We start from the raw sequence: 26,570 nt of genomic DNA, 5'->3' as shown, positions 1-26,570 counted from the left end.
TTAACAAGGTGGTGGTACAGTTCCTTCAGGAGGTCTGGGCACGGTTGTGTCAAAGAACTGGATGGGAGATGGAAGTGGATGTAACCTGGAAAACATTGCAAAGGTTACATTTTCTTTCGCATTTGCAATGGCAGATGGGACAAGTGACCGTCATCGTACTCTCACGGTCATGCCCCTTGCGAAGTGCATTCTATTTTGCATTTGGCAATATGGTGATGCAAATGCGCAATTCACCAAAAAACAATTCCCCAAAAAACAATTCACCAACAACAATTCACCAAAAAACAATTCACCAAAAACAATTCACCAAAAAACAATTCACCAAAAACAATTCACCAAAAAACAATTCCTCTTTAAATGTACCTACCTGACGAAATGGGAGATCATGTGACATGTTAGAAAATTCATACATTGTGATAGGGAGACATGGCCGTAAGACCTGGAGTTGAATAGCACGGGTTGCGTCTTGTCATTTTGAACCCCCAACACATTAGTGTACGGTATGTTCGCATTGCCCACCTTGTACTCAGCACTCCACCCCACAAAAATGTCTTGCTCCATTATTTTCCTTCACATTCGTACAAATAAAACATTCAATGAAACTGATGCAGTGGAACATTGGAAAAATGACTATGGAGTAGCAGGTTACATACTTGAGTCCCACAGATGTTTGAGTCTCAGGTCCTGACGAGACGTCACATCCTGAGTCTCGAGTCGAGTCGCAAGTGTTAAAAAATGTACCTTTAGGTACACATGAAACAAAATACAAAAAGAGAAGTTGTAAACAGACCGAGGGTCTAACTCTAGTATGACATAGGCCTTACGAAATACTTATGTACTCTCTCATCAAGCAAATATATTCCTTTGCAGCATTGGTGAATGTAAACGAACAAACAAAAGAAAGATTACTTCGGGTACCTCTTCATCAAGCAGAGGGAATTTCTAAGCTGAATGAAAGAACACATTCACACAATCCCTCCCCAAAGTCTCAACGAAACCTCCGTCTCAAGTTGCTCTTCTCTGGTGCCGCTCCAAGCTGCGTTGCCTCTGGATTCCAGTGTGATGCCTCGCAGAGCATGACGTCTGGCTGCGGGATATTTGAATGGAAGCCAAGACGCTCAAAGGAATCTGCAGGAAGAAAAAAAATCCTGGGTGCTGATACCTCGGAGAAAGCACAAAATGCCAGATGCAGCAAGGGCTGTGTAACCACGGTGCTCCAGGTGCATTGTGTAGTCTGTCTGTCTCTCCCTCTCTCTCTCTCTCGTCGAGCTCACATCCTCAGGGTAAAGAAATTCTCTAATACTCACGGTGCACTCTGGTTCCAAGAAAATACACTCGACTCTACGGTACAAAAGAATATAAACAAGATAATACAGTGGATCATATTCTTGTATTTATGTTTTGGATCAATGGGTGTGTGTGTGTGTGTGTGTGTGTGTGTGTGTGTGTGTGTGTGTGTGTGTGTGTGTGTGTGTGTGTCTGTGTAAAGGGAGTTAAAACATACAAGTTTGCTGACAGAATAAATAAAAACTTTCATATGAAAGATGCTTATAGTTTTTAAAAGAGTTCGTTTGAAGAAGCGTTGCCATACTTGAGGTTCCCATCTTAGCACTTAGCTCATTATGCTGGGATTCCAGGTTCAAATCCCACATGCTGTGTTCATTGTCCATTTCTACTAATGTCCTTGTAATTCTTGGAAAAGTACAAGGATGTGCTTACCATGCTGTATGAGCTCCTCTGTGAGCCTTAGATGCTTAAAAACGAATTAATCATCTACCTAAACTAGATGGCAGTGTGATAAATAAAAATTGCCAAAAGTTCTGTTGCGCAATATAATGTTGACGATTATTGCACACACTATTATTATGTATATTTCACCTGAGAGCTTACTTAGGAAGAGGATTGTCGAGATTACTTAGGAAGAGGATTGTAAATAATATTATATGGTAGTGTGAAAGACCTGGAGTGTGTAGGTAGATGAATATATATATATATTTGAGCAGGAATTTGCAATTTTTTTCATGGTGTCAGCGATAATTTGCGCACTCTTCACGTGGGATATATGGCATTGACCAGCGCTAGAAGATGGGTCCTCTGGCTTAACGTCCATTCGAGGGATTCCAACCCAGGCTACACAGGTCAAAGACAAGTGCACATTCCTCTAAGCTACACTGCCAGATCTATTGCTAATAATATTGAGTAAGGACCAGTAATGATTTTTGGTGTAACAGTAATCTTAACAATACAGTAAACTTTGCAGTCAGGATGATAAATAAATGTAAAATGCAAAATCTTCTAAAATGTTTATTTGCAATGTTCAAAACGATAACAAAAGATGCTTTAAAAAAGCTAATGGCCTAACATTTGATCAGACAAACACCAAAAACACAACACCAAGTGAAAAAGAAAACCCTCTTGATGTGTAAAAACTGAATAAATATTCAAAAGCGAGGGTGTCCAAGACCTTGGGTCCAAGAAAAATCAGACGCAATGAGGCATTCACAAAGTGCTTCCGTTTAGAACAGAGCTCAAATAAGAGAGTAAGGGAAAATAAATATGAATTCTATAGCAAATGACCGAGACGATAGAATCATCATCATCATAATAATAATAATAATAATATCAATTAAAAAAAACCTTCGAAATGCAAGGGTACAAATTGTCCATAACAAAAATAATTCACCTTGACATTTACAAAAAAACAAAGACAAAAAAGAACAAAAGTAAAAAGTTTTCACCAAAGCCTGTGAAGCACTTACTCGTGTGTACGAAGTCAATCCAAACGTAAATGCGTCATTCGTTTGGCAAGAAAACAAAAATGGAAAGAAAATGACAAAGGCCGAAGAAAACGTTAAATGAAAGAGCAGGGAATGAAGCACTGCATTTACAAGCATATCAAATATTGGAATGTTATAAAAGCATGAAAAGATCAACTTGCACAAAAAAAACACACCACCTATTATCTGACAAATAAAAGGAGGGAGCGGGGGTCGTTTTATTCAGATGTCACAGAGATAGAAATTATGCAAAAGTATTTGTACAGCCACCTATACGAATGTCCAGAGACATTTTTTCAAGATTTTAATTTTTTTTTATTTTTCATGTTCTCGGCCGTCAAACGACCTCACTTCGTGTGCAATATCTCTTCTTTTTTTAAATCCATTTTTCCGTTTTTTGGAGCTTCCATCGAAACGCGCTTTAAAAATAACCACCCAGTTTTGCACGCGCATTGTAGATTATCCTGCCAAATTAAAAAAATATACGATGGCAGCCTGTGTTAACCTATATGGTACCGATGAATGAATGTGTACTCTCTCTCAAAAAAGGAAAAGAAAAAGAAAAAACCGACTATTTCAAAACACGAGCCCAAATATGGACAGCTTAGTGCCAAGACACATGACAGCCACAGCAAACGACATCTGTCTAAAGAACTACGGGTTTATGAGCGATAGCGGGTTGAAACTAGTTTCGTCGACATTTGTAAATGCATGAAAACACCTAACAATACACTTGCCGTTTCAATATATAGTTATTAGAAACAATGACGTACGCTTTATGCGGCGTTTAAAGTCTCATACTGGAATTCTACCGGTATTTATTCATTTAAACCAACTGCGGATCACCTATACTCATGTTACATGTAAAATATCAGAACCCTAACATTTATCAAATTCACCAGGAAGAAAGAAAGAAACAAAAGGGGGGAAAAAAAAAAAGTCGGGTTTTTTTTTTTGATATTTTTTGTTGTTTTTTTTTCTTTTCATGCAGCACTCGTTTATTTTTTTATTCTTTTCTTCGAGTCAGACTTTGGAAATGGGCCATGCAAGAAAGCCCGACTCGACGAGCGACAGAGCCAGTCGCAGATCACCAACATCTATACGGTGCCATTTCTGGCTACTAAGTGCGTTCGTCGACAAGAATTGATATCGCCTGCAGTAAATGCAATTTTTGCTTTTTTTATGAACATGCTTCTTATTATTTTGCTCCCTGCACCGTCACAGCACGAAATTCAGTGCTCAAACACCTTCTTCTTGTGCTACTTTATTGTTCTTAAAGTGATAGTCTACAGCGTAAGTTATACTTTTAGGCATTGCAGTATTAAATCAGTTATTTCACGCGTGGTTTTACACTGTACAAGGAACACATTTCATGTGTTTCCGTTTCGACGTCGTCAGTGTGAACGAAAAGGCAGTATTGTCAGTTTTGCAAAGATTATTTCAGCCTTCCTCGCAAGTGACACTAGAAAATGAATTGCAAAGACCCTCACCCACACCCAGCCCCCCACCCCAATCTTGCAACACCACCTTTCTACCCCCCCCCCCCCTGCCAACAGACCCCTTACTCTCCTTACCGTCCCCACCCCAACAACCTGCCGCGGACCACGAAAAAGCTCAAAATCGCGAAGGAACTCATCAGTTGACCGGACGATCTCAGTTGACCGGACGATCTCGACGCTTCGACTGCTTACATGATCGGAAGGCGAAACGCATCGGGGGTTTTCAAGGCACTCACACTTTTATTTTTCAGAAATTTAAGGGGAATGGAAAGAAATAAAAGAAAAATAAAACTAACCATTATTTGCTCAAACAAAAGTGTTCCTACAATGCGGTGTTTTTTTTTTTTTACAGCTATTGTTCACTTAGATTTTATCTGAGCTTACGTTTAGCACACCTGAACAAAAATACAGGTGTTTGTGCCTTCTTGCAGAGGCCAAGGATTCCCCGACGCACAGAGGAAAGATTATTGCACAAGATAAAGGCGCGGAGTACAGCGTGCCTTGATTGTAAGCATTTACCACGACAGGACCGGGCGTCTTATACCAACGGTGCTGCAATGAGAAATAGTGTGCGTGGCATTCCACAGCCAAGAATTACAACAGTACCCCTCACTTATCCTTCACCCACCCCTCTCCCATACTCCCCCCGACTCCCGAAAAGAAACCTCTGATGGGAGTGGGGGGAAAATCTCTTAGTTACGAGGGGAATAAAACAAAATCAAAACAGGGAAAGGAAAAAAAAAAATCAGGAACTTTTATCCTCCTTTTATGTTGTTGTACAAGTTTTTTTTTTCTGAAAAAATAATGACTTTCCGATTCTAGTTCCCTGGTGGACAGAAGGTAAAGCAACTGCTCACCAAACTATGGCTGTGTACACCCTCTGTTAAGAATATGTGTGAAATGGGAGGGATCGAGAGTGTTTAAAGTATGGGGATTGAGAGAAGTGGTTGGTATGTTATGTTTGGAGCGGAAAAATCATAATAAGGACCTATTAATGGATGACGAGGATTTAAAAAAAACAATGGGAGAGAGGTGAATCGAAGAAGAATAATGACAGGCAGGCGTGTAGGCTCAGGCAGTGCGACCGTAGATCCAGAAGGTAACCACGACCTCAGCTGTGCTCGGTTTGTTCAGTTTTCACTGCATCCTCTGCCGAGATGAGCTGCTCGCCGTGCCATTTCTTCATGTGCTTCTCCAGTGTGCTGTACACAGAGAAGGGCATCTGGCAAATGTCACACTTGTAGATCTCTTTTCCCAGTTGCCCATGTGTCTTCATGTGGCGTGTAAGCTTGCTGCTCTGCGCGCATGCATAACTGCACAGCTCACACTTGTACGGGCGCTCTCCTGTGTGACTGCGTCGGTGCACCGTCAGGTTGCTGCCGTTCTTGAAGACCTTGCCACAGTATTCACAGGTGTCGCTGCGCCGTCCATCCTTGGAGCTCGACCGTCCCGATAGGTTTGGTGTGCTGTTACCACTGCCCGTGCCGCTCTGGCCTGATGTGATGCCGTCTAATAGCTCCCCAGGGGGCGTCGAGAAACGAAGGCTTCCATTCTCAGATGAATGCTCAGAGGACGAAGCAAAGGGTGAACGGCGTGAGTCCCCAAAGCCAAAGAAAGGGTCTTTTGCAAGTTGTCTGGAGGCAGCATAGCCCGCGAGCCACTGGGAATAGACATTCTCAGTGGGAAGAATGGGTGCCTGTGGCAACTCAAACTCCTTCTCCAGCTTGATTCGCTTTGGGTAGGAATTTATCATGTTTGGACTCATGATAGATTGGTTGCGAATAACAACTGCCGTACCAGGAAGCTGTCCGGGTGAGAAGGTACGGCCATTTATTGGGTTTGGTTCTGGTCGTTCAATATCCGACTGCCTGTTTTCTGGTCCATCGACAGTCCTTTCTCGTCGCCCCCGAATGTTTTCCAGCACTTGTTCTGAACTGCGCTGCTGTGGTAGCAGTGGCAGTTCACGATGACGTTTCCCGGCTAAAATCTGTTTCAGTGCTTCGCTATAGTGCTGCATTGGATTGAGGCCTACGCTGTCTATCATGTCATTCAATGCAAGTGGTTTTCGTTCTGCAGGCTTGCCATTCCGCTCGTGAATATGGGACCGCTCCATATCAAGACTAAAATTTGAATCTGATTGGCTTGGCCCACGCTCTTCTCCACCCAACTCCTCCTCTACCTCCTCCTCCTCTTCCTCTTCTTCTTCCTCCTCATTATTTTCACATTCATCATCACCTCCAAATTTTCGTGAGGTGCTTCCCTCACCTGTGCCAGGTTCTGGTGAGCTAGTGTCTGAGTGGCCATCCTCTGAATGGCCTGTACCCCCAGCACGTGATGGTGACGACAGAGCAGGGCATGTGTGTGTTTTCATGTGCCGCTTGAGTTTGGAAGCTTGTGTGCAGGCGTGATCACAAATAGGGCACTTGTAAGGCTTCTCACCCGTGTGGCTTCGTCGGTGCACAATCAAGTTGCTTTGGAACTTGAACGATTTCCCACAAAACTCGCATGATTTAGGTTTGTGCTGTGTTGACTGTGTTGATGTAGCTGGTGACACTGAGGATGGAGGTGGTGGAGGTGGGGGAGGAACGATGGGTGGTGGTGGTGGTGGTGGTAATGGAGGAGGAGGTGTCCCTAGAAATGGAGACTTGTTTCCACTTCCTGGGAAGGGTTGAAGGAGGCGTGGCAGAGCAGAGTGCCGCCCGGGTGACAGTGGAGGCGTCGAATTGGAGGTGCCAGCTAGTTCACGTAGCCTTCTTGAGAAATCCATGGGTAGTGGAGGTTCCATCGCAATGGAATTCAGGCGGAGGGCACGATCAAATGGACTCGGCGGGTGGGAGAGAGGGTGTTGGTGTGGGTGATGATGGTGATGGTGGTGGGCTGCTGCTGCTGCAGCCAGGGCCATGCTTTCTGCACTGAGGCAATCGAGGCGGTGAGGGTCAAGGAGGGGCCGGGGAACAGGTGGGCTGAAGAGTGGTGGAGTTGGTGGCAAACGGCCAGCAGGACCAGTGTCACTTAAGCTCGGATGATCTCGAAGCATGTGCCCTGAGAGGCGCAAGAAGCTGAAAGGGTTGGCATCAGGAAGGTGCAAACCAGGGATGGGTGGCGGCGGGGGTAGAGGCTGTGGATGGCCACTCACATCCGGTGGCAAAACAGCTGGAAGGATGATCCGATGTGATAGAGGACTGCCCCCATGGTTGTTTTCCAGGTAAATGCGGAAGCCGTGTGTGTTCTGGGCATGTTGGAGCAGCAGCCATGCACTGAAAAAGTGCTGTTTACATGTGGTGCACACGTAGTTCCCAGGTTCTTCCTTTCCTGCAGACGGCGGAAGAGGTAGGGAACAATAACAGTAAGTAGGGAAAAGTAAAATTTGTGTTACATCCAAACTGCACCTCTTCTGGTCATGCATGTTTCAATGAAAGGTGTTAAGATTTAAAATTGGTGTCCCCCCTACCCCCATACCTCCCTCTACCCCTCCCCCCAAACCCCATTCCCACTTTCATTCCAACTTCCTTCTTTGAAATGTCAGTCTATTACATTTATGTTTTCAACAGACCATGAGAAGTTTGTGGAAAATGCCATGGAGACTCAAACTTTTCACTGCTAATCGGAAACGGTTCACCCCCAAGAAAAACAAAGAGCGACAAAAGTACGTACACAAGATATAAGGAAAAAAAAAGAAAGAAGCTAACCTACATGAACCGCATACTGTGAAAACTCATTAAGATCATTTTCATGAGCTACTAAATCACATTTGAGAAGTGAGTTCTTTGGAAGGAACATTTACGGTCACATAGGCCCAAAGCAGTATTACCAGCCTTGTGCATCGCTTTTGCTTTAAGCATTCTCAGTTGTACAGCACACGTATGGCCGGGCCTGCAGATGTGGTTCAGGGTATATACATTCTACCTTGAACATATATAAATCTGATGGGAATCTCTGATCTCAGGGCGGTTGTTGTAAGATTGCATCAGTAAAGAGTTAAACGTAGTAAAGTTGTTTCGATCAGATCTTCTATTATTGGTAGTCTGCCAAACCAGGTCAAAATGAAACTGTATGTACACCAATAAATACACTGCTTTTCCTGTTGCAGATTGAAGTACCCAAGACTCCAGCTCTACGTGGCAAGTCCTGTGTCTATACTGCCCCCGAGTGCACCCCTCGGTCACTGCATCTAATGCTCTGCCACCAGCCCTGCCGTCTTGATAGGGAAAAAAAAAAAAACCTCACTCCTCAAATAAAAGAAGAGTCTTTTTACTCGGAAAAATATATTTATAGTTGCAAATATCCGAATTAGAAAATGCTAGACACCACCGAGTTAAGGTACGCAGACCAGGCTCAGGTCCACTAAGTGGTCAAAACATCAGACCTGAGCCTGGCCTTCTGGACAGCCATACTAGTTGGTGCTGCCTTTATTTTTTAACGCGTTACTGCACTCCTCTTGCAGTTCTCACCGACTCCTGAAAGAGGCTTCAATTGTCTTTTGGAAGCAAGGGATTGTCTTTCAAGAGTGGAGCACGATGTGTACCCGGAGTTGAGAAGCTGCATAGAATTCCAAGGCCTTCATCATTTCAACTCAAAGGAAATGTTAGCTATGCAGCACAGTAAGTGGGGCACAGGCAAGGGCACATTTGCATGGCGACCTCCACACGCATTTCAGCGAGCAATCTCCAGTCATGTTACCGACCAACAATGCAATTAATTCACGAAAATGAGGAGATGCCGCAAAACAACAGGAAAGAAAAATAATTTCAGGCCACAATTCCATCTTGCCGGAAAGATTAAGCACATCCGATGAAATCATTTTGATCTAATGTTAAAGAGCTTGTTCGAGAACATTGTGCGACGTCTAAAACAATGGTGTCTGTGACGACATACCGTATGACAAAGGATTGCAAGGCCCATGCACAGGTGCTGGTGGAATAAAGTATTGTTGCAAGACACAAACATTTATAAACTTGGTTGGGCATTTTTGTGTGAAAAAAGAACAAGGGGATGCGCGAGACGAAAGCAAAGCATGAAATTACGAGATGAAACCATTGGGGAAACAAGAAGCCCCTGAAATTGCAATCATACATTGGAAAGGGATGCGGATGCATTTTGACAGCTTGCTACAAAAGCGGCTGCATTCCATGAATGATGAATGTAATTACTTTTTCCACTTAAAGCTTCGCTGCGCAGGAGTGCAGAAGCTCGAGAGAAAGTGCCCTCAGACTCGCAGCACTACAGATGGGCCTGGCCAGGTCACATGAGGCCCAGAGTGAAGGCTCAGGGGCACGCAACTTTTAACAGCCTCAGAGCATAATACACGCAGACCAACAGGGAAATATTTTCACGCTCGCCAATATTTCAGCACAATATGTATCACATAACGGGGCGTCTGGGAGACTTCAAAAGGAGATGTATGCACCTTGGCTTCACAAGGTCGTGGCCAAATGGTGAGGAGACGAGCGGCATTAAACTAACTTCATTCCCTGGACAGCATTACACTGTCAGGAAAGCCCTTCAAGGGGATCGTCAAGAAAGCCCATCAAGAAAGCCCTACAACTTTTATGTATGATTGGCACATCTCCAGAAGGATGAGCGACCGGTGCTTGCCTCCACACGTTTCTCCAACACAAATACATGAATTTAAGGTTGAAAAGGCTCTGATGCATCAAACGTACGTGCTCTATGATATATGGACAAGGTGATTGGCCAATTGGGCACCTTTCGTTGTGATATTCCGTTCACTTGATCTTTTCAATGGATTCACATCAACATGCCAAAATATTATGAAATTCATGTGACGACATCACTTAGGTGTCTCGGGTCTACGGGTCCTCCGCAGAAATTACCCGGACATTCACCAAGTTAAAAAGTCCACCATATTTAGTCCTCTGCATGGTCTATATTGATCTGAGCCAATCACCTTCTGTACACCAGGAAGGTGTACGCTGAACAATGAACATACACCAGCATACACAAGAGCTCCTACTGATGGAACTCCACTATTACAACCTTACTGACAGAAATTGAACCGAAGAGCAAACAGGACGGATGTGATTCTGTCAAACAAATCCACATATCCTTATTTTTTCTTGCATCTTCCATGTAGTACCATACACATCCAAGGATACAGTATAAGGAAACCTAAATGAGGCCTTTCGGCCCATCAAGACCGTGTAATCTCCACATTGCTGAGAATACTGGGACACAACACAAGCCCAGTACACCTTTTTTTCTTCTAATTAACTACAAATTCCTAAAAGACATGATCCACATGCAAAACAATTGGACATCTACAACTTGAACACATCACAATTCAGTCACACATGGCGATTCTTAAGATATAGCTACCATTCCTGCCAATATCCCTGTAACCCTCTACGCCCATTGCTTCTAAGTACTTATACAAATCCAGTTTAAACCTATCAACTGTCCCTGCTGTTCCCACCTTCCCCACAAGACCATTCCATGCGTTCACAGCTCTCTGTGCAAAATACCCCCGCCTCGCTTCTGTTCTCACTTCCTCTTTATCACTCTCCAACGATGCCCTCTGGTTCTGCTAAAGTCCATCTTGGTAAAACAAAAATGATATTGCGTATATTCTATATAACACCATTCATTATCCTTAAGCAACACTCAAAGATCCCCTCACAATCACCTCCTTTCTAATGTTTAAAGCTCTGCAGATCTCCTTCAATCACTGCTTGTAACTTAGTCTATCTGACTCTACAATATTATTTTCTTTGCAGGAGTAAGGCTCATGGAAGAGCAAGGTAGATCTGGCAGTGGGAGAAATGTCAAGGGAATGAACAGGATACAAGGCAAGGAAGGAGGGTAGGAAACACTAAACCACCGTTTAGAGGCCATTTTTCCCCGCAAAGCGGGGGTTGGCCTTTTTCGGGGACCGTGGTTGTTGTTGTTTTTTGGTCCCCTTTTTGAAGCAATGTTTTACGGCCGGATGCCCTTCCTGCCGCCAACCCTGTTTGTCGCCTTTTTACGACGCACAGGGAATTACCAGTGAACTGGTACTCAATTAGCCGACCTCGGAAGGATGACAGGCTGAGTCAACCCCCCTGGCGATAATTCAGCGATCGACCGGGATTCGAACCCAGGATCCTTGGTTATCCTAAGCTCGCACCCTAGCCGCTAGCCCAACACCAGGGCTTGGGTAGGAAAACCAGGGTAGGAAAGGTAGGAAACACCAGGGCCAGGGTAGGAAACACTGAAACTAACAAATAAGATGGATGGCTTAGGTAGGGTTAATGGGGGTAATAAAGATCATAGGTCAGGATGGAGGGATGACACTAAGTTGGGGATTCCCCCCAGCGCTTCAAGCAAGCAATGCTTGCTTGAAGTCCTACAGGAAAGAGACAAAACACCCTTTGGAAGGTAGTTCCATAGACGGGAGAAGCGATGAATAGAAGAGTTGAGGTGTGCAGTCAGTCAGGATTTTGGAAGTTTAACCAGGAGGGTGTACTGGAAGAACACATGCATCCTGGAGTTGTTGGGAAAGGTCGGGTAGTTGGGGAAGGAGAGACCAAAGTAAGCAACGTTAGAGGTAAAAAAGCAGTGAGAGCACAGACCAAGTCTGATAGCTCCACACTGGACCCTCTCAAAGGAAACTATATCCTTCCACAGATGTGGCGACCAAACCTGACTAAATTTGTCGTGATTTCGAAAGAACTTTGAAATCGTCCTCATTAAAATTCTCAAAAAGTTATTTGCACTGCCTTGGGTGGGTGGAAAACATACAGCAGCTGAAGATGAATGTATAGGTGGGGGCTACGATATCAGCCTTTTGTTTTGTCATTTCTTGGTGCATGCATAATGATCTAGTCAGTGACACAGCAAAGAATAACTAATTAGTGAGCCCAACAATGAAGTTTATATTGAGCACAATTACACTCTTTACAATTAATGCAGACTCCCCCTTTACCTCCCCTATGTCTGTCCGTCTCTCCGTCTGTCCGCACACGTCAGTCAGTTTATTGATCGAGGAACAACTTAATTTAAATTGAATGTTATATATTGAACACAAATCGGATCATGAATTTGAAAACAAACTTGCCAAGTAACAGTGCTTTGGCTCGGAATTCTTCCCGATCACACATGCGCAGAGGAGTGAGATACCAGCCGTATTTCTACCATGTCTGCCTGCCTGGCAGTCAAACAAAATTGAAAACCATTCCAAATAAGAAATATACTGTTTAACGATGTTATAAAGGACACAAACAACAGGCATGAAGAATTAATTATTTTTAAATCTTACAACAGAGATTAATTTTTTTTAAATTTAAATCTTAGTTTTTTAATTTTTTTTAGTTTTAATCAACAGGCATGAAGAACATGAAGAATTTATTTTTTATTAATTTTAAATATGACCTTTACAACCTTTATTTTATTTAAATTTAATTAGATATTTGACGACTGGAGAAGACAAATCACCTTCTTAACACGACCTGGAACCTCCAGGTTTGCAGTACTTTGACATGTTAAATAAGGAGGTGTATAATACTAAACTTTGTACACTTTAAATAAGGAGGGAGAGCTAGACTTATGGACTATTTTTTAAACAATCTTTAAAATCATTGTTAAATTTAAATGGAAGTATATACTTGAACACTGCATGGGGTAACAGGTTTTATGAACTCTCTAGTTTGTTCTCTTTTTGCTACTTGTACCATTCAATAAATCATATGAGGGAGGTACTCACAACAGTCCAAGTTATGCCAGCAGTTTGCTTCGATATTTTATCAATACCTATGTAGATAAAATAATAATAAATTTTTTTATTATTATTTATATATGAACCTCATTATACTTATTTTGGAGTTTCTGGGGACTTTTGGAATATATCGTTAGTAAAACTTTTTTGATATCTCATTTGATATTTTAATTCGTGAAAGATTCAGAACTTTGTACTAATCCACTTTGTGCATCTTTCTCTTCGAAATAAATTCTCATGAAATCCGATGCGATTCTCAACAGATATTCTCAATAGACACGACATATCTCATGAGAAGGCATTGAAGATTTCCGTAAGCGGTATTACATGTGTAAAGTCACACAAGCTACAAGAATCTTGTTGGAATGTGGAATCTAAAGTTGCAAGGTGGAAACTAAAGCTGTTAATATCAGAATCTCATACGATAAGGCTGAGAACAAGAACTGTTGCTTTTATTATTCCGTGCCTCTCCATGTTCTACCACCTCTTCTCTGGTCTAGCTCTAGCCCTCTGCTATCTCAACTGTCCCTAGCTCTGACAGAATGTATGGCAGGTGTTCTTACAATAACCCCAGGCAATTCCCTTAAAGAAACCATCTTCTTTGGTATGTAGCACGAGGTTGCGGGGCAGAGTCATTGGCTGAGGGCACGGCTGTGCCGCTGATGCGATGCCCTCTGCTGGTTAGCGCAGGAATTTGGAATTTGGCCATAGTGCCGGCAATAGCTCACCTACACTTCACGAAGGATCTTTAACATCCACCAACAAATGTTGGAAGACTGGACCCCATTTAATGTCCATCTTCGGAACTGCACACACATTGATGAATGACCCTACCTGTGAAACAACGTTGTGGCAGTTTATAGCTTGGTTCGGATTCTAACCAAGGCTAGATAGCTTAGAGGCGAATGTGCCTACCTCTCGGCCATCCTGTCATGTACCAAAATCCAGATTTACTGCTCTTTTGTTGCTTTTCTTTCTCCAGTAGTGGAACCGCCTTTCTAAGGGTGTTCAATCACTCTGGGTTCCTTCTGTGGCTTCAGGCAGGCAGTGCACCATATCTCATGTCATCCCCCATCCTTACCTATGATTCTTTCTAACCCCATAAACTCGACCTATTATCCAATCCTCTTGCAGGTTACTGTATTTCATCCCTTCCTCTCTCTCCCCTTTCCTATTCATTAATTCCCTTGCCTGTTGCATCCGCCTTTGGCCATATTTCCCCACTTGCGGTACATTGCATTTTTATCCTCTAACCACACTCCTTCATGAGCCTAGATTTTGTCTCCAAAAAAGGAAGTTCAAAATGATTTGTGACCTTTATATCAGCACGTGATCTCAGTATAATAACATGCCTTTGGTGTACAAAGTTTAGACCTCTATGCTCTCCAGCCTGGGGATGAATCCTGACCTAGCTATAAAATGGCATCCTGGTGTTTCACAGGCCAAGTGATTCATCAATGTGTGTGCCGTCCCTCTGATGGATGTTCAACGGGCGTCCCATCTGCCAGCATTCGTTGGTGGACGTTATAGATCCCACGGTGTCCTTCGCGAAGAGTAGGCAACCTATCGACAACACGATGAACAAATTCCAAATTCCTGCCTTAACCCTAGGCAAACGTCAGGCCTACAAGCTTACTCTGGGCAACCTCACAATAACTTGAGAATAATTGTGCTGTTAAACAAGAAAAAGACTAACAAAGTTTAAAATACAGCCCAGGGTAACACTGTGCCATATGTCTTGGCTAGTTACTTTAGGCCCATTCTGACTGCATATTTTTGTTCAAATAAGATAAAGAGGTCTCCCAAGATGGAGGATCTATACCTTACCTACATGGACATTCAAGCTTCCTGCCCAACTCAGTGGTAGGTTGGACTTCTTAGCTGGGATGGTAAATTTCATCACACATTTCCAAAGTACCTTTTTTGTCATCGCGGAGCGGTGAAATGGCAGAAGTGTCTTAATCATGATTTCAAATGTGCGTTGATGATGTACATCTTGAAAATCACTGCCAGCTACTTTTGTCTCAACATTTAGTAACTAAACCTGGCCCATAATCAAAAATGCTTTTCCTTCAATTCGCTCAAACCTCATGCGACCACGATGATCTTGCGATCACAGCGATGGTCAATACATGAAATGAAGCGACTAATGTATGTGTGATGTAATTCCCTTAAACAAACTTTCCTGGATGGAGAGGTGCTCTCTTGGATGGACTTATTGTCCAACTTGGCTAGCTCAGCTTGAACGATGTACAAACATGCCAACTGTTTCCAGGATGTTTAAGTCTCTCTCCCAGAGTAAGGAAAATCAGATTTTCTGAGAAAAGGTTAAAAATAAAACCTTGCAGTTGTAGCTGCAAACACACTGTACCACAATGTACCACTCAGCATATGCTTCATTATGTCACTCATTCGGATGCAGCAGATGGCTCCTGGTTGCATCACTTCTGCTGGCTCCTCGTTACGCTATGATGATGGAGCTTCCTCTTTAAGGGAAGCAGAAAATGGCCCGTTCTTTGACGTCCATCAGAAAATGCCGGAGGATTATTGCCACTACTACTTCTTCAACGGCAACAATTCTCCCACCTTCTTGTGGGGTTGTCAGGGGAAACCTTCTGGCTTGTCTTTCATGAAGTGGCTGGCCAAACCTGATATTCGAATGAAGATGGCAGGAATTTGGAATTTGCTCATGGTTCTGCCGATAGCTCAACTACTCTTCACGAAGGACACCACTATGGGGACGACACACACCTTGATTAGTCTACCTGCCTGTGAAACACCAGGACCAGGATGACAGTCTCTAGCCAGGTCAAGATTTAGATAGCTCAAAGGTGAGTGTGCATACCTATTTGGTGTCCAAATGCTGGCATATGTGACCCTGATGCAACGCTCCGTAGCACTGTTCCGATATTTTGTAACAGGGACAGGAATCGAATCCATAATAGTGCAATCACAGGTGGGTGCACTATCGCTGCAGCTATTATGCCATTCTAGAAAATTCTAGAATCCACAAGAATGTTCAGTAACCTGTGTCATAAAGACAAGTGCGCTGTACACATCACGGTAATGAAAACTATCTGGAAAAGAAGCATCACAAGTCATGTTGGAAGAAAACCATATTCCTTTTACAGGCTAAGTCACATATGCGTATTTTCTAAGGCAATTCTCTTACCGTGCCAATTTAGCGAACATGCAGTCAATCACGCCACACACATCTGACAATGAAATAAATAAATAAAATGAAACAATGAAAGCTAAAACAACATTTGAAGGGAATGATGAATACAAAACACAGGCAGAATAATATTCGGATTCAGGTGGCCATTGGAATAACAATTGCCACGCGCCAGTCGAAGAGCAGCGGTTCAAACGTGGCACATCACAGCGTAATACAAGATAAACTGAAGACCGGCGCTCTTACATATTCATGAAGGCTGATTTACAGGAAAGAAAATCTTCACGTTTTCATACCTTAACATGTGATACTGCCATTACAATAACACGAAAGTAATCAAAGAAAAGCTGCCCGCATTCCAATGCGGGCACAATTCGTGTGCAAATGGTGGCGAAATGATTGTCGTTCAAAATGATATGGAAATAAGGTGAAAAAAAAATAGATGCGAAACCGTTGGCCAGACAGGAATCATATAGAGGGGGCTGGGAGGGGGCGAGACCTGATAGGCACAGTGTACTGAGTGGAAATTAGCCCGATAATCAGCAAAGTGAAAGCACAGATAGGCAAACAAGCCCATGAATGAGCAATGAAAACGAACATGCTCTCTTTATGTGCACAAGCAGGGCATGGAGAGTTAATTGCATTTGCTTTATTGGCATATTAATGGCATGGGGTCAAGTCCGCGGTTCATTAGGCACCGTGTCTAGGGCCGCAAACATTTGTCTGGCAGCGCCAGGAACTGTGTTGTCATTTATCAACATCCTTGCTGTAATGGAGGTGGCCTAAGAGGCCAGAGAAGATACGATTCACGCGATGCCACCAGACGACCAAATTCCTTCTTGCTCGTGCGAGCTCATAGGTGTTTGAACGTTGAGCGACCCTAAGGTAAGGTGTCATGCCTTGCGCGTTAACACTACCTCCTATCCGCGTAGCGAACAAAAAAAAACTTTTCATGCCGAGTTTCAAACAAACAAACTTTTTTGTCATATACCTGTTTATGCACTAAAAAGCTCAACATTTGGCTTCGCATGTGATACAAAAAAGAAAAAAAACAAATGTTATACCATGTCATCTGCAAATCTCATGAGATGGCATGTTGCCAGCTGCTCCGCATCTTCATGGATTCAGAAATGTCTAAATTGGTAATTATCCAAATATTCTTCTGTGTGCTCTCCCCCTGCTGCTCCTCCACTATTTCCATCCTCTCGCCTTCTCATTCCTGCTCAACATACAACATAACTATATACAGGTATTCATTAGTTTCCGATCCTAATCATAAGTCAGGAGGAACGTATTTATGGAGTCGTGTTCCACCTTAAAAAAAATATCCTTTTTTAAAACAGGTGTTAAAGTTCATGGTTGAGGAGGCTGGCAGGGGATTAAGGAGAGGCATCTGCACAAGAATTCAAGGATGGAGCTCACTCAGCATAGGCTAACACTTGGAAGTGAAAAAGGAACCGGTTCTCAGTGGGTGTAGAAAGGCTCGGAGGTAGAAATGGAAGAGACCATGAAGTGCTGACAGAAATCAGATTTGAAGGCCTGGAGGAAACAGTACGTCACTACGGGCTCCTTAAGACGGGAGGTTTTGAAGTATTCATTTGCCACAGGGAGGGGATTTATTCCACATTGTTTATTTATTTATTGCACATTTATTGTACAAAATGACCGGGAAGATGAATTCCGTGTTTTTAAATGGTCAATAAAATTAGTCTCAAGTCCAAAGAGAGCTTCACCTGTGAGAGAAGGTGGAGAGGAAAAAAATAGAGGTGACTGTGAAGATCATACTTGGGGTGGATGACAAGGCAAGGGTTTCTAGTTTAATGTGTACGACCTAGGTGGGGCAAGGCTTTGGGAGAGAAGTGAGGGTCTGGAAAAAGCAAGACCAGAGGAGAGATGATAAAGACCGCAAGGCCACCAACCTTCCTGCAGTAAGTGAGAAGCAGACATGCAGAATCAGTCTCGCATTGCGACATGCCAATGACACAGAGGGCCTTAAGACTCCACAGCAGTAAAACAAAAGACGAAAGCTTTGTACGCCATTATTAGAGGAAGAGACCTGAGGACAGATTTAGCCCTGCAATGATGATTCCAAGGTGGCGGCCAGCTCCGGAAGCCAGATTGGAGACTTTATCTTCCCAAGACAAGTTATATCTCATCATGAGGCCCAGGGGTTCTGTATATCTACTGATGAGTGATGACATAAATACATTGGGGCTGCCATTGTGGAGGGACAAAGTGCTGCAAAGTGGGGAATTCCTACATTAAAGTCATGAAGTTCCAGGTCGATGGACAGTTGCCTAAATTCTCTAGAATAGCAGAGAGTGATACTGTCTCACCCTGCATAGTGGAGTATTGAACAAGAACGCTGTCACTTCCTGAACGATACCTTGAGGGATGCCAGCCTCGAGAGGTAATTGTGGGAGAGAATGTCATCCAAAGCGACCTGCTGCTTGCTATCATGGAGGGAATCTGATAGCCAGTCCAGAAGGGGATCCCAGATAACATTACCTGACACTTTCGAGAGCAGAGGGAGCCAGACAGTAGTTGATGCTCAGGAAATGTCCGGTGAGATGGTTCTGAGATCTTGTGTCGACATCACGATCATCCTGTTGACTTGAGCAAAAAACCAAACTCATAATCAGATATCACATTGTTAGTCTTGCCGTCCATTAGGATGATCATTTCTAACATTTTGTTTATGATGGAGAGATGGAGTACCAATCTGTCGTGAAGAAAAATTAATTTTGGTAAATTAACAACTTTCCGTGATGCAGGTAGGTAATCCTCACAAAAAGACCTGGAGAAGAGCAGAGGAGTCGACAGAAGAGAAAAACTAGGCTTGAGGGCAAACATGATAGGTTATATCATCTGAAAGTTCACAAAGGTACACCACGTAAGAGCCATGGGAAGTATAGTAAAGCTGACATTTCAGGTGTGAGATCTTCATCGAAAAAAAAAGAAAGCTAAAACTGTCCATCGATGCAAATCGACAAAAGCTGTAGCAAAGTATTCCCTTGAGGGATAAGCACCGATACCATCGGGTGCAGAAGCAACGGAGGAGTCGTGATTGTCTTGTAATGTATCCAACTCGGTGGGAGGGAAGCTCACATATTGGAGGGAGTTTACCGTGAGGTGGAGTATGATGGATACAGGAAGAGAGGGATCTGGGACCTTGGACTTTTCCACAAACAGATGGGAGGAAAGGTGTAACTGATTTTCGATAATTGCCTAAGCACATGCATCAATGAGTAATGCCAGCCTCGACAGAGGGAGAGCATGGGAGAAAATGTCACATTACAAACGACGGGATAGCTGGAGGAAATGATGAAGATGAGATAGGAGAATATTGGAAAATCAGCCACAGGTTGTCTATGTCCAGGTATGAAGAGAGTAGACCAGTCCGTGGAAGATATGGTGGCCTGCAGGCCAGACCGATCTGTCGGATGTCTCTGTGAAACATGTCAGCACCTGGGTGATTCCATGAAGCCAGCCTAGTGAAAGATACTTTCAAGTGGACATGATCTCAGAAGTCAAGGGGAGCTGAGCAAGAGCAGGAGAGGTTGGAGGGAATTTGGACATGATAAAGTCTAGCAGAGAGGAGGAAACATTAGGAGAAACATGGGTGGCAATCTAACAGATTCTAAATCTAAAGCCTGAAATGTCACACGAGGACTTGGACGCAAGTTGCAACACCATGGCCAGTGGTTTGAGATCTGAAGTGAGGCCAGATAAAATGGTGGTGCTTGACATCACCACAGGTGAAGAAATAAATATCTGGTGTGGGAGGACAGAAAGGAGTCAAAATTGACAGACAGGGTCTCACACACAGAGTTGCTATAGATGGTAGTTGGGTGAGCAGTAGACAACACTCAAAAGCAAGACATTGTTGGGGTTAGACACATTGATCCAGTGACAGATATTTCATGGGGATTGTGGAGGTTAGTGGTTGGAAGTGGGCAGGGGAGTTTCGGCGAGGGCTATGGGGATGGGAGCTCCTGACATAGACAATAATATGGATACGTGCAAGAGCACTTGATACATCAAAGTGTGCAAGGACGAACCTTGCAGTGAGGTGAGTGAAAGTGGGTTTTTCTGTGACAGAAAGGTTTCCTTTAGAAGATGATATCTGTGAAGTTGGTGGCCACCTCAAGGGTGAGACCAATGATGTTGCAATGTGGTGTTCTGATGGTAGTAGTCCAGAGAGGTATGGTTGCATGAGCACAAGTGAGGATGGGGATATGGATTCCAGGTGCTAGGGGATGCAGGTGGCATTAACCAGCCAGATAGGGTTGAGAGAGAAGGTTAGACCTGGGTGTCTACAATTTCTCATCATCATTGTCATGTACCATGCCCTATGCAGAGCGTTGGTGCAGCCAAAGCAGTTACTAGGCCACAATCCTGGTCAGGTCGCCACTCTGACTCAGGACGTCAGCGCAGGAAGTTGGAATTTGTTCATGGTGCTGGCGTTGGCTCGCCTTCTCTTCACGAAAGACACCGTGGGATATTTAACCCAGACTGAACAGCTTAGAGGCGAGTGTAGACAGACAGACAAACAGACAGGTGAAAACATCATCGATGCAAAACAGAAAGAATGCTCGGAGAGGTCAATGGACAGCCAAGGAAGAATATTGGAGAGAAGGGATGAGAGAAAGATAATAAGAGAAGGTGTGGAGGTTTGAGGAATTGAAGAAAGACAGCGTGAAGAGCAAAATGGTGTTTACATCATATTACTTATTAAGAGAGTATAAGATAGATGGAAAAGAGTATGGATGGGGATGGAGAAGAACGACATATTATATATACTAGCAACGGTACCCGCCCTATGGGTGGGGCTTCAATTGGGAGGCCCAAATGAAAAGGCAAAATATCAGAAATTGAAGGCTTTTTATTTTTATTTTAAACGATTTATATAAACATCCAGTTAGGTAGGTCTCCTATCTCCTATCTCCTATCACGACCTTCTCCTCTCCTCTGACGCTGGCAACCTCAACATTCTCATCCTCCTCGACCTCAGCGCCGCCTTTGACACCATCGATCACACCATCCTCCTCACCCGACTTGAAACCACCTTTAACATTACCGGCACTGCCCTCTCTTGGATTAAATCATACCTCTCTGACAGACGTCAGTTCATCTCCATCAATAACTGCAAATCCCCTACTGCTCCCCTCCCCCAAGGTGTCCCCCAAGGTTCAGTTCTTGGCCCCCTCCTCTTCATCCTTTACCTGTCCCCCCTCGGTCACTTAATCCGCCGTCATGGTCTCCAATTCCACTGCTTCGCCGATGACATCCAGCTTTTCATCTCCACCAAGTCCATCTCCACCGCCACCCACTCTATCCTGACAAACTGCATCACTGAAATAAAATCCTGGCTTCAAATCAACTTCCTCAAACTTAACTGTGATAAATCTGAAATAATCATCATTGGCCCAAAAACGCTCACCAAGTCCACCCATAACTTTGCCCTCAACATCGACGGTTTCCCAGTATCCACCTCCCCTCACATCCGGAATCTTGGCATCATCTTTGACCAAACCCTCTCCTTCGACAAATACACTAAACAGATCACAAAGACAGCCTTCTTTCACCTGAAAAACATCGCCCGTCTCCGTCCATCCCTCTCCTCCGTGGCTGCAGAAACCCTCATCCACGCCTTCATCACTTCCCGTCTGGACTACTGCAATAGCCTCCTTTATGGTTCACCCTCAACAATCACCAATAAACTCCAATACATTCAGAACTCCGCTGCCCGTCTACTCACCCATTCCCGGACCCGTGACCACATCACCCCCGTCCTTTACAAGCTTCACTGGCTCCCCATCTCCCAGAGAATCCAGTACAAAATCCTCCTCTTGACCTACAAAGCCCTCCATAACCTGGCCCCATCCTACCTGGCTGACCTCCTCTCCAGACACACTCCCACCCGCAACCTCCGCTCTGCTGGTACCAACCTCCTGACCCCCCCCCATCCAGACCAAATTTAGATCCTGGGGGGACAGGGCCTTCTCCATCGCTGCTCCCACCCTCTGGAACTCGCTACCTCACACCATCAGAGACTCCTCCTCACTCACCACATTCAAAACATCACTCAAGACCCACCTGTTCAACACTGCATTCAACATTTAACCCACAGCATCTAACCCCTGACTATCTCCTCTCCTTCTCCCTCCTTTGTGCTTTGAATATTTCCCTATTGATTCTTCTTTTTTTGCAATTGTTTTTATGTTTTGCTATGCATTTTGTTTTGCACTCTGTCAAAGCGTCTTTGGGCTTCCTGAAAAGCGCTATATAAAATAAATGCATTATTATTATTATTATCCGTTAAATCATATCACACGCAAATCGTCAAAATCTAAACAGTATTTGTAGAATTTCAATAAAAGCCACATCACTGTTCATATCGGTAAATATTATTCCATCGTGTTTGGAAAAACTGGAAAATTGGAAAATTGAAAATTGGAAAAAAAATTGGGAAAACAATAGAGCCTATTTTACTCCAGGGGTCCCAGGATTATAAACCACCTTTATAGGCCATTTTACCCCGCAAAGCGGGGGTTGGCCTTTTTCGGGAACCGTGGTTGTTGTTGTTTTTTGGGCCCCTTTTTGAAGCAATGTTTTACGGCCGGATGCCCTTCCTGACGCCAACTCTTTTTGCCGCCTTTAACGACAAACAGGGAATTACCAGTGAACTGGTACTCAATTAGCCGACCTCGGAAGGATGAACAGGCTGAGTCAACCCCCCTGGCGTTAATTCAGCGATCGACCGGGATTCGAACCCAGGATTCTAGGATCCTAAGCCGGCACCCTAGCCGCTAGCCCAACACCAGGGTTACCAGGATTACCCACCCAAAATTTCGTTGCGATCGGTTCAGCCGTTTTTGCGGTACCTGGGAGCAGACGGACAGACAGACGGACAGACATTTGGTGAATTATATCGTAAGATTATACATAAAGAGAGAGAAGCTGATAGTGGCAGGCTATACAGGCAAACGATGTGTAATGTATTATATCACCTGGACGAGTGACACTACAACAAATGTACAAAGCCTTATGGGAGCTACAGGTACAGAAACACATATGGGTACATAAAATGTTTTACAGTGTTAATAGGAGCCATTTAAAAGAACAACAGGTAGATACAAACATTGAATCTGATCAACTGGTTCTAACCCTTGTAAGAGCATCATGCACTTGCTGTCAACTCACTTCGAACTTTCATTTGCAGAATTGGATAATGAGGTTCAACTTAATTACTTTTGAGCCTGGAATTAAGTTATGTTGGCCAGAAGTTGACAAAGTCAGTGCCAGCATAAAACCATTACAATTTCATTTTTGTAAATTGGTTCAGACATTCTAACGTCCTATTTCGTTACCTAACGCTGTACGTGGCTGTACCTATTTAGCGCTAGTTTTTTGTTTTTTTTTGGGGGGGGGGGGGTTTGGATACAAGATCGCGGCTCGTGTAAGAGCTAACATCAATCACAAAAAAAAACGGACACACAAAACATACAAAAAAGGGAGCGGGAGACAAGATGGGGAGAGAGAGGGAAGCACACAAATACAACAGTAGAGAACAGGGACATCGGGAGATCTGTGGGAAGGAGAGGACTTGGGGCCACAATCGGCAAACCTGATAAACTGCATAATGCATTATCCTTACTATGAACTCCTGTTTGGCAACGCTGTGGATCATAGGTCTTGGAGATGCAAACGAGAACTAACAGCCTAACACTTAATGGTCCCTAGGGCCTTCTGCTCCAGCCCTCCAGCACAACGATCATGCACTATACGGGTCATACATTTAATGATTAGATAAATAAATAAGGAGATGAAGCACATTCGCTCTGTGGAAAAACCAGGACAGGCGTGTCAGCACGCTTATAGAAAGGGGTCAGGGTGTGCAACCTTCAGCTGGTAGGAGACGAGTCCATTACAGGCATTACGATCGGCAAGACCGTGTCGATATGTAAGGGTTTTCTGGTTGAACAAGGTGAGCATCTCATGGCAGGTTGCTGGGCAGAACGCCAGCTTTCCCATCAATAGGTGACCTGCAAAAATGTTCTGAGCAGTTGCTGAGACATAGAGCTTACTTTAGCAAAATGAAAAAGAGACATCTTCAGACTAATGCTTATATCCTTCTAGCAGTATGGTAAAATGGATTTGTACTATGGACTGCAGGTGTGCCACTTCATTCTGAACTCCCCAAAATCCCACCTGTGTAACCCCATCAAAGTGAGACAATGTGGTACGCAAAGTGCACGTTGAACCTCACCTTTACTCAAAAGTTACATGATGTACATAGCTCATATCTTCTTGTACTATATCTGGAACGAAATTTTAATCCGAGACACTGGTCAGCGCGCATTATGAATTCGTCCTGGCTTTGGAAGTATTCACATAAATCTTCACGAGATGAAAAAAAAAAAAAAAAAAGCTTCCAAAATGGAAAAATCCAAATAAGAATCACCGAGTTTTAAAATGGAAATCATACTGGCAGAATGAATTATACATATTTCATAAAGGACATGGATATTTAATGATCTTGGATGAGCAAGAGGGCATTTGTTCTTATACAGATGCAGTGGCCTGTAGTCGAAGAACTTTTCTGTCAATGGCTTAGATTTTGCTTCCCAAGCCACCAGCTGCTCATCCCTTGTCAGGGTCAGTGGATCCGTAAATTACAGCCGTGGGAGCTCACTCAGAACTCCAAAGGCAAGAAAATCCAACTAGGTTCGAAAAGGCAAGACAAAGGTGAAGGCCTGCGGTGGAAGAATGACCCGATGGGCTTGTAATTCCGTATTTGTACAATAATGGGAGCTCGGTACAAGTGTACGGGTCCATGGGATGAAAAGAAAAATTTATTAAAATTATTAATTAAATAAACATACTCCAATTGCAAAGAAGAGGATGACTTCAATTACTGAGTATTCTTTATTCTTGGGCCAAAATGATTCTGACGCATTCCCTTTGTCATTCATGCTCTTGTTGAAATTGTTTTACGATACACAAAGTTGTTACCCCATGTCTGCGAAGCGAAAATCTGGGTTAAGCAATTGGGTTCACTTTGTCTATCTGTCCATCTACAAAATTGAAAATCATTCCAAAGAGGAAACTTACTGTATTTAAGGATGTTATTAAGGATACAAACAACAGGCATGAAGAACTATTGTAAGGTGTTAAACGAGGGGGTGTAAAAGAAGCTGCATCGATGGGGGTAAATTTGAGGATTTTTTTTTATATAACCTTTAAAATTTTACGTTTTGGCACTTTCGAAACCATTCCGTTTAGCAGTATTTGGACAAATTATTACAGCAATTTACATCATCACAACCAATCACATTTGCCGCTCACAGATTTTGCTCATGTCCGTGGTTCTCAAGACTGCGCGGAGTATGGTGTTCTATGAACTCTCTAGTTTTATATTGTCTCAGGCTGGAAAAATACTCCCAGGTTTAAAATCCAAATTGTTAGATAACTTCTAAGTCCCACATCAAAATATTTTTTTCTCTATAGCCTGGTGTTGGCTTAGCGGTTAGGGTGCTGGCTTGGGATCCCAGGATCCTGGGTTAGATTCCCGGTTTATCGCTGAATTAACGCCAGGGGGGTTGACTCAGCCTGTCATCCTTCCAAGGTCAGCAAATTGAGTACCAGCTTGCTGGTAATTTGCTGTGTGTCGCAAGAGGCGACTAACAGGGTTGGCGACAGGAAGGGCATCCGGCTGTAAAACATTGCTTCAAAAAGAAGACTATAAAACCACCTTTAGAGGCCATTTTTCCCCGCAAGCAGGGGTTGGCCTTTTTCGGGAACCGTGGTTGTTGTTGTTTTTCGGTCCCCTTTTTGAAGCAATGTTTTACGGCCGGATGCCCTTCCTGACGCCAACCCTTTTTGCCGCCTTTAACGACAAACAGGGAATTACCAGTGAACTGGTACTCAATTAGCCGACCTCGGAAGGATGACAGGCTGAGTCAACCCCCCTGGCGTTAATTCAGCGATCGACCGGGATTACGAACCCAGGATCCTAGGTATCCTAAGCTGGCACCCTAGCCGCTAGCCCAACACCAGGGTTAAAAACTATGGTGCCCAAAAAAGGGCAACCCCCGCCCTGCGGGGAAAAATGGCCTCGATATGTGGTTCTTTTCTTGTTCTATAACTTGCAACTTGAAGTGCAAAACCATTTCGTTTTTCAACATTTACCAAACAAGATGAAAGGCAATAACCCATCATCCAAGGGTTAATGACATTAAGTGATCATTGTAGCTGGCACACGAAATTTGAAAAAATTAATGAGACAGGTGGTTTGTGGTAGTGGCACCAAGGGTCATGTGGATTTCAATCAATGGCCAAGCCATTCTCTGATGAGGAAAAGCAGTCAATGTTACGTGATCCAAAATGATAGATCAGCGTTTGGG

General features: G+C 43.6%; 1 protein-coding gene across 1 annotated transcript in view; it reads right to left on the bottom strand.

Annotated features, from left to right (window-relative positions):
- Positions 1-5,116: 5,116 nt before the first annotated feature.
- Positions 5,117-26,570, bottom strand: part of BCL11A (BCL11 transcription factor A) — a 314,219-nt gene continuing 292,765 nt past the window's right edge. Inside the window, exons 4-5 of the mRNA XM_078785089.1 lie at positions 6,864-7,588; positions 5,117-6,797 (exon numbers count right to left, since the gene is read on the bottom strand). Coding sequence (XP_078641215.1) covers positions 5,388-6,797; positions 6,864-7,588 — 2,135 coding nt within the window. The 3' untranslated portion in view covers positions 5,117-5,387. The remainder of the gene's footprint in view (positions 6,798-6,863; positions 7,589-26,570) is intronic.

The sequence above is a fragment of the Myxine glutinosa genome, chromosome 9, assembly GCF_964187855.1.
Source record: "Myxine glutinosa chromosome 9, kmMyxGlut1.1, whole genome shotgun sequence".
Lineage (NCBI taxonomy): Eukaryota > Metazoa > Chordata > Myxini > Myxiniformes > Myxinidae > Myxine > Myxine glutinosa.
The sequence above is the reverse complement of the archived record's forward strand: the minus strand, read 5'-3'. Positions and strand labels throughout refer to the sequence as shown.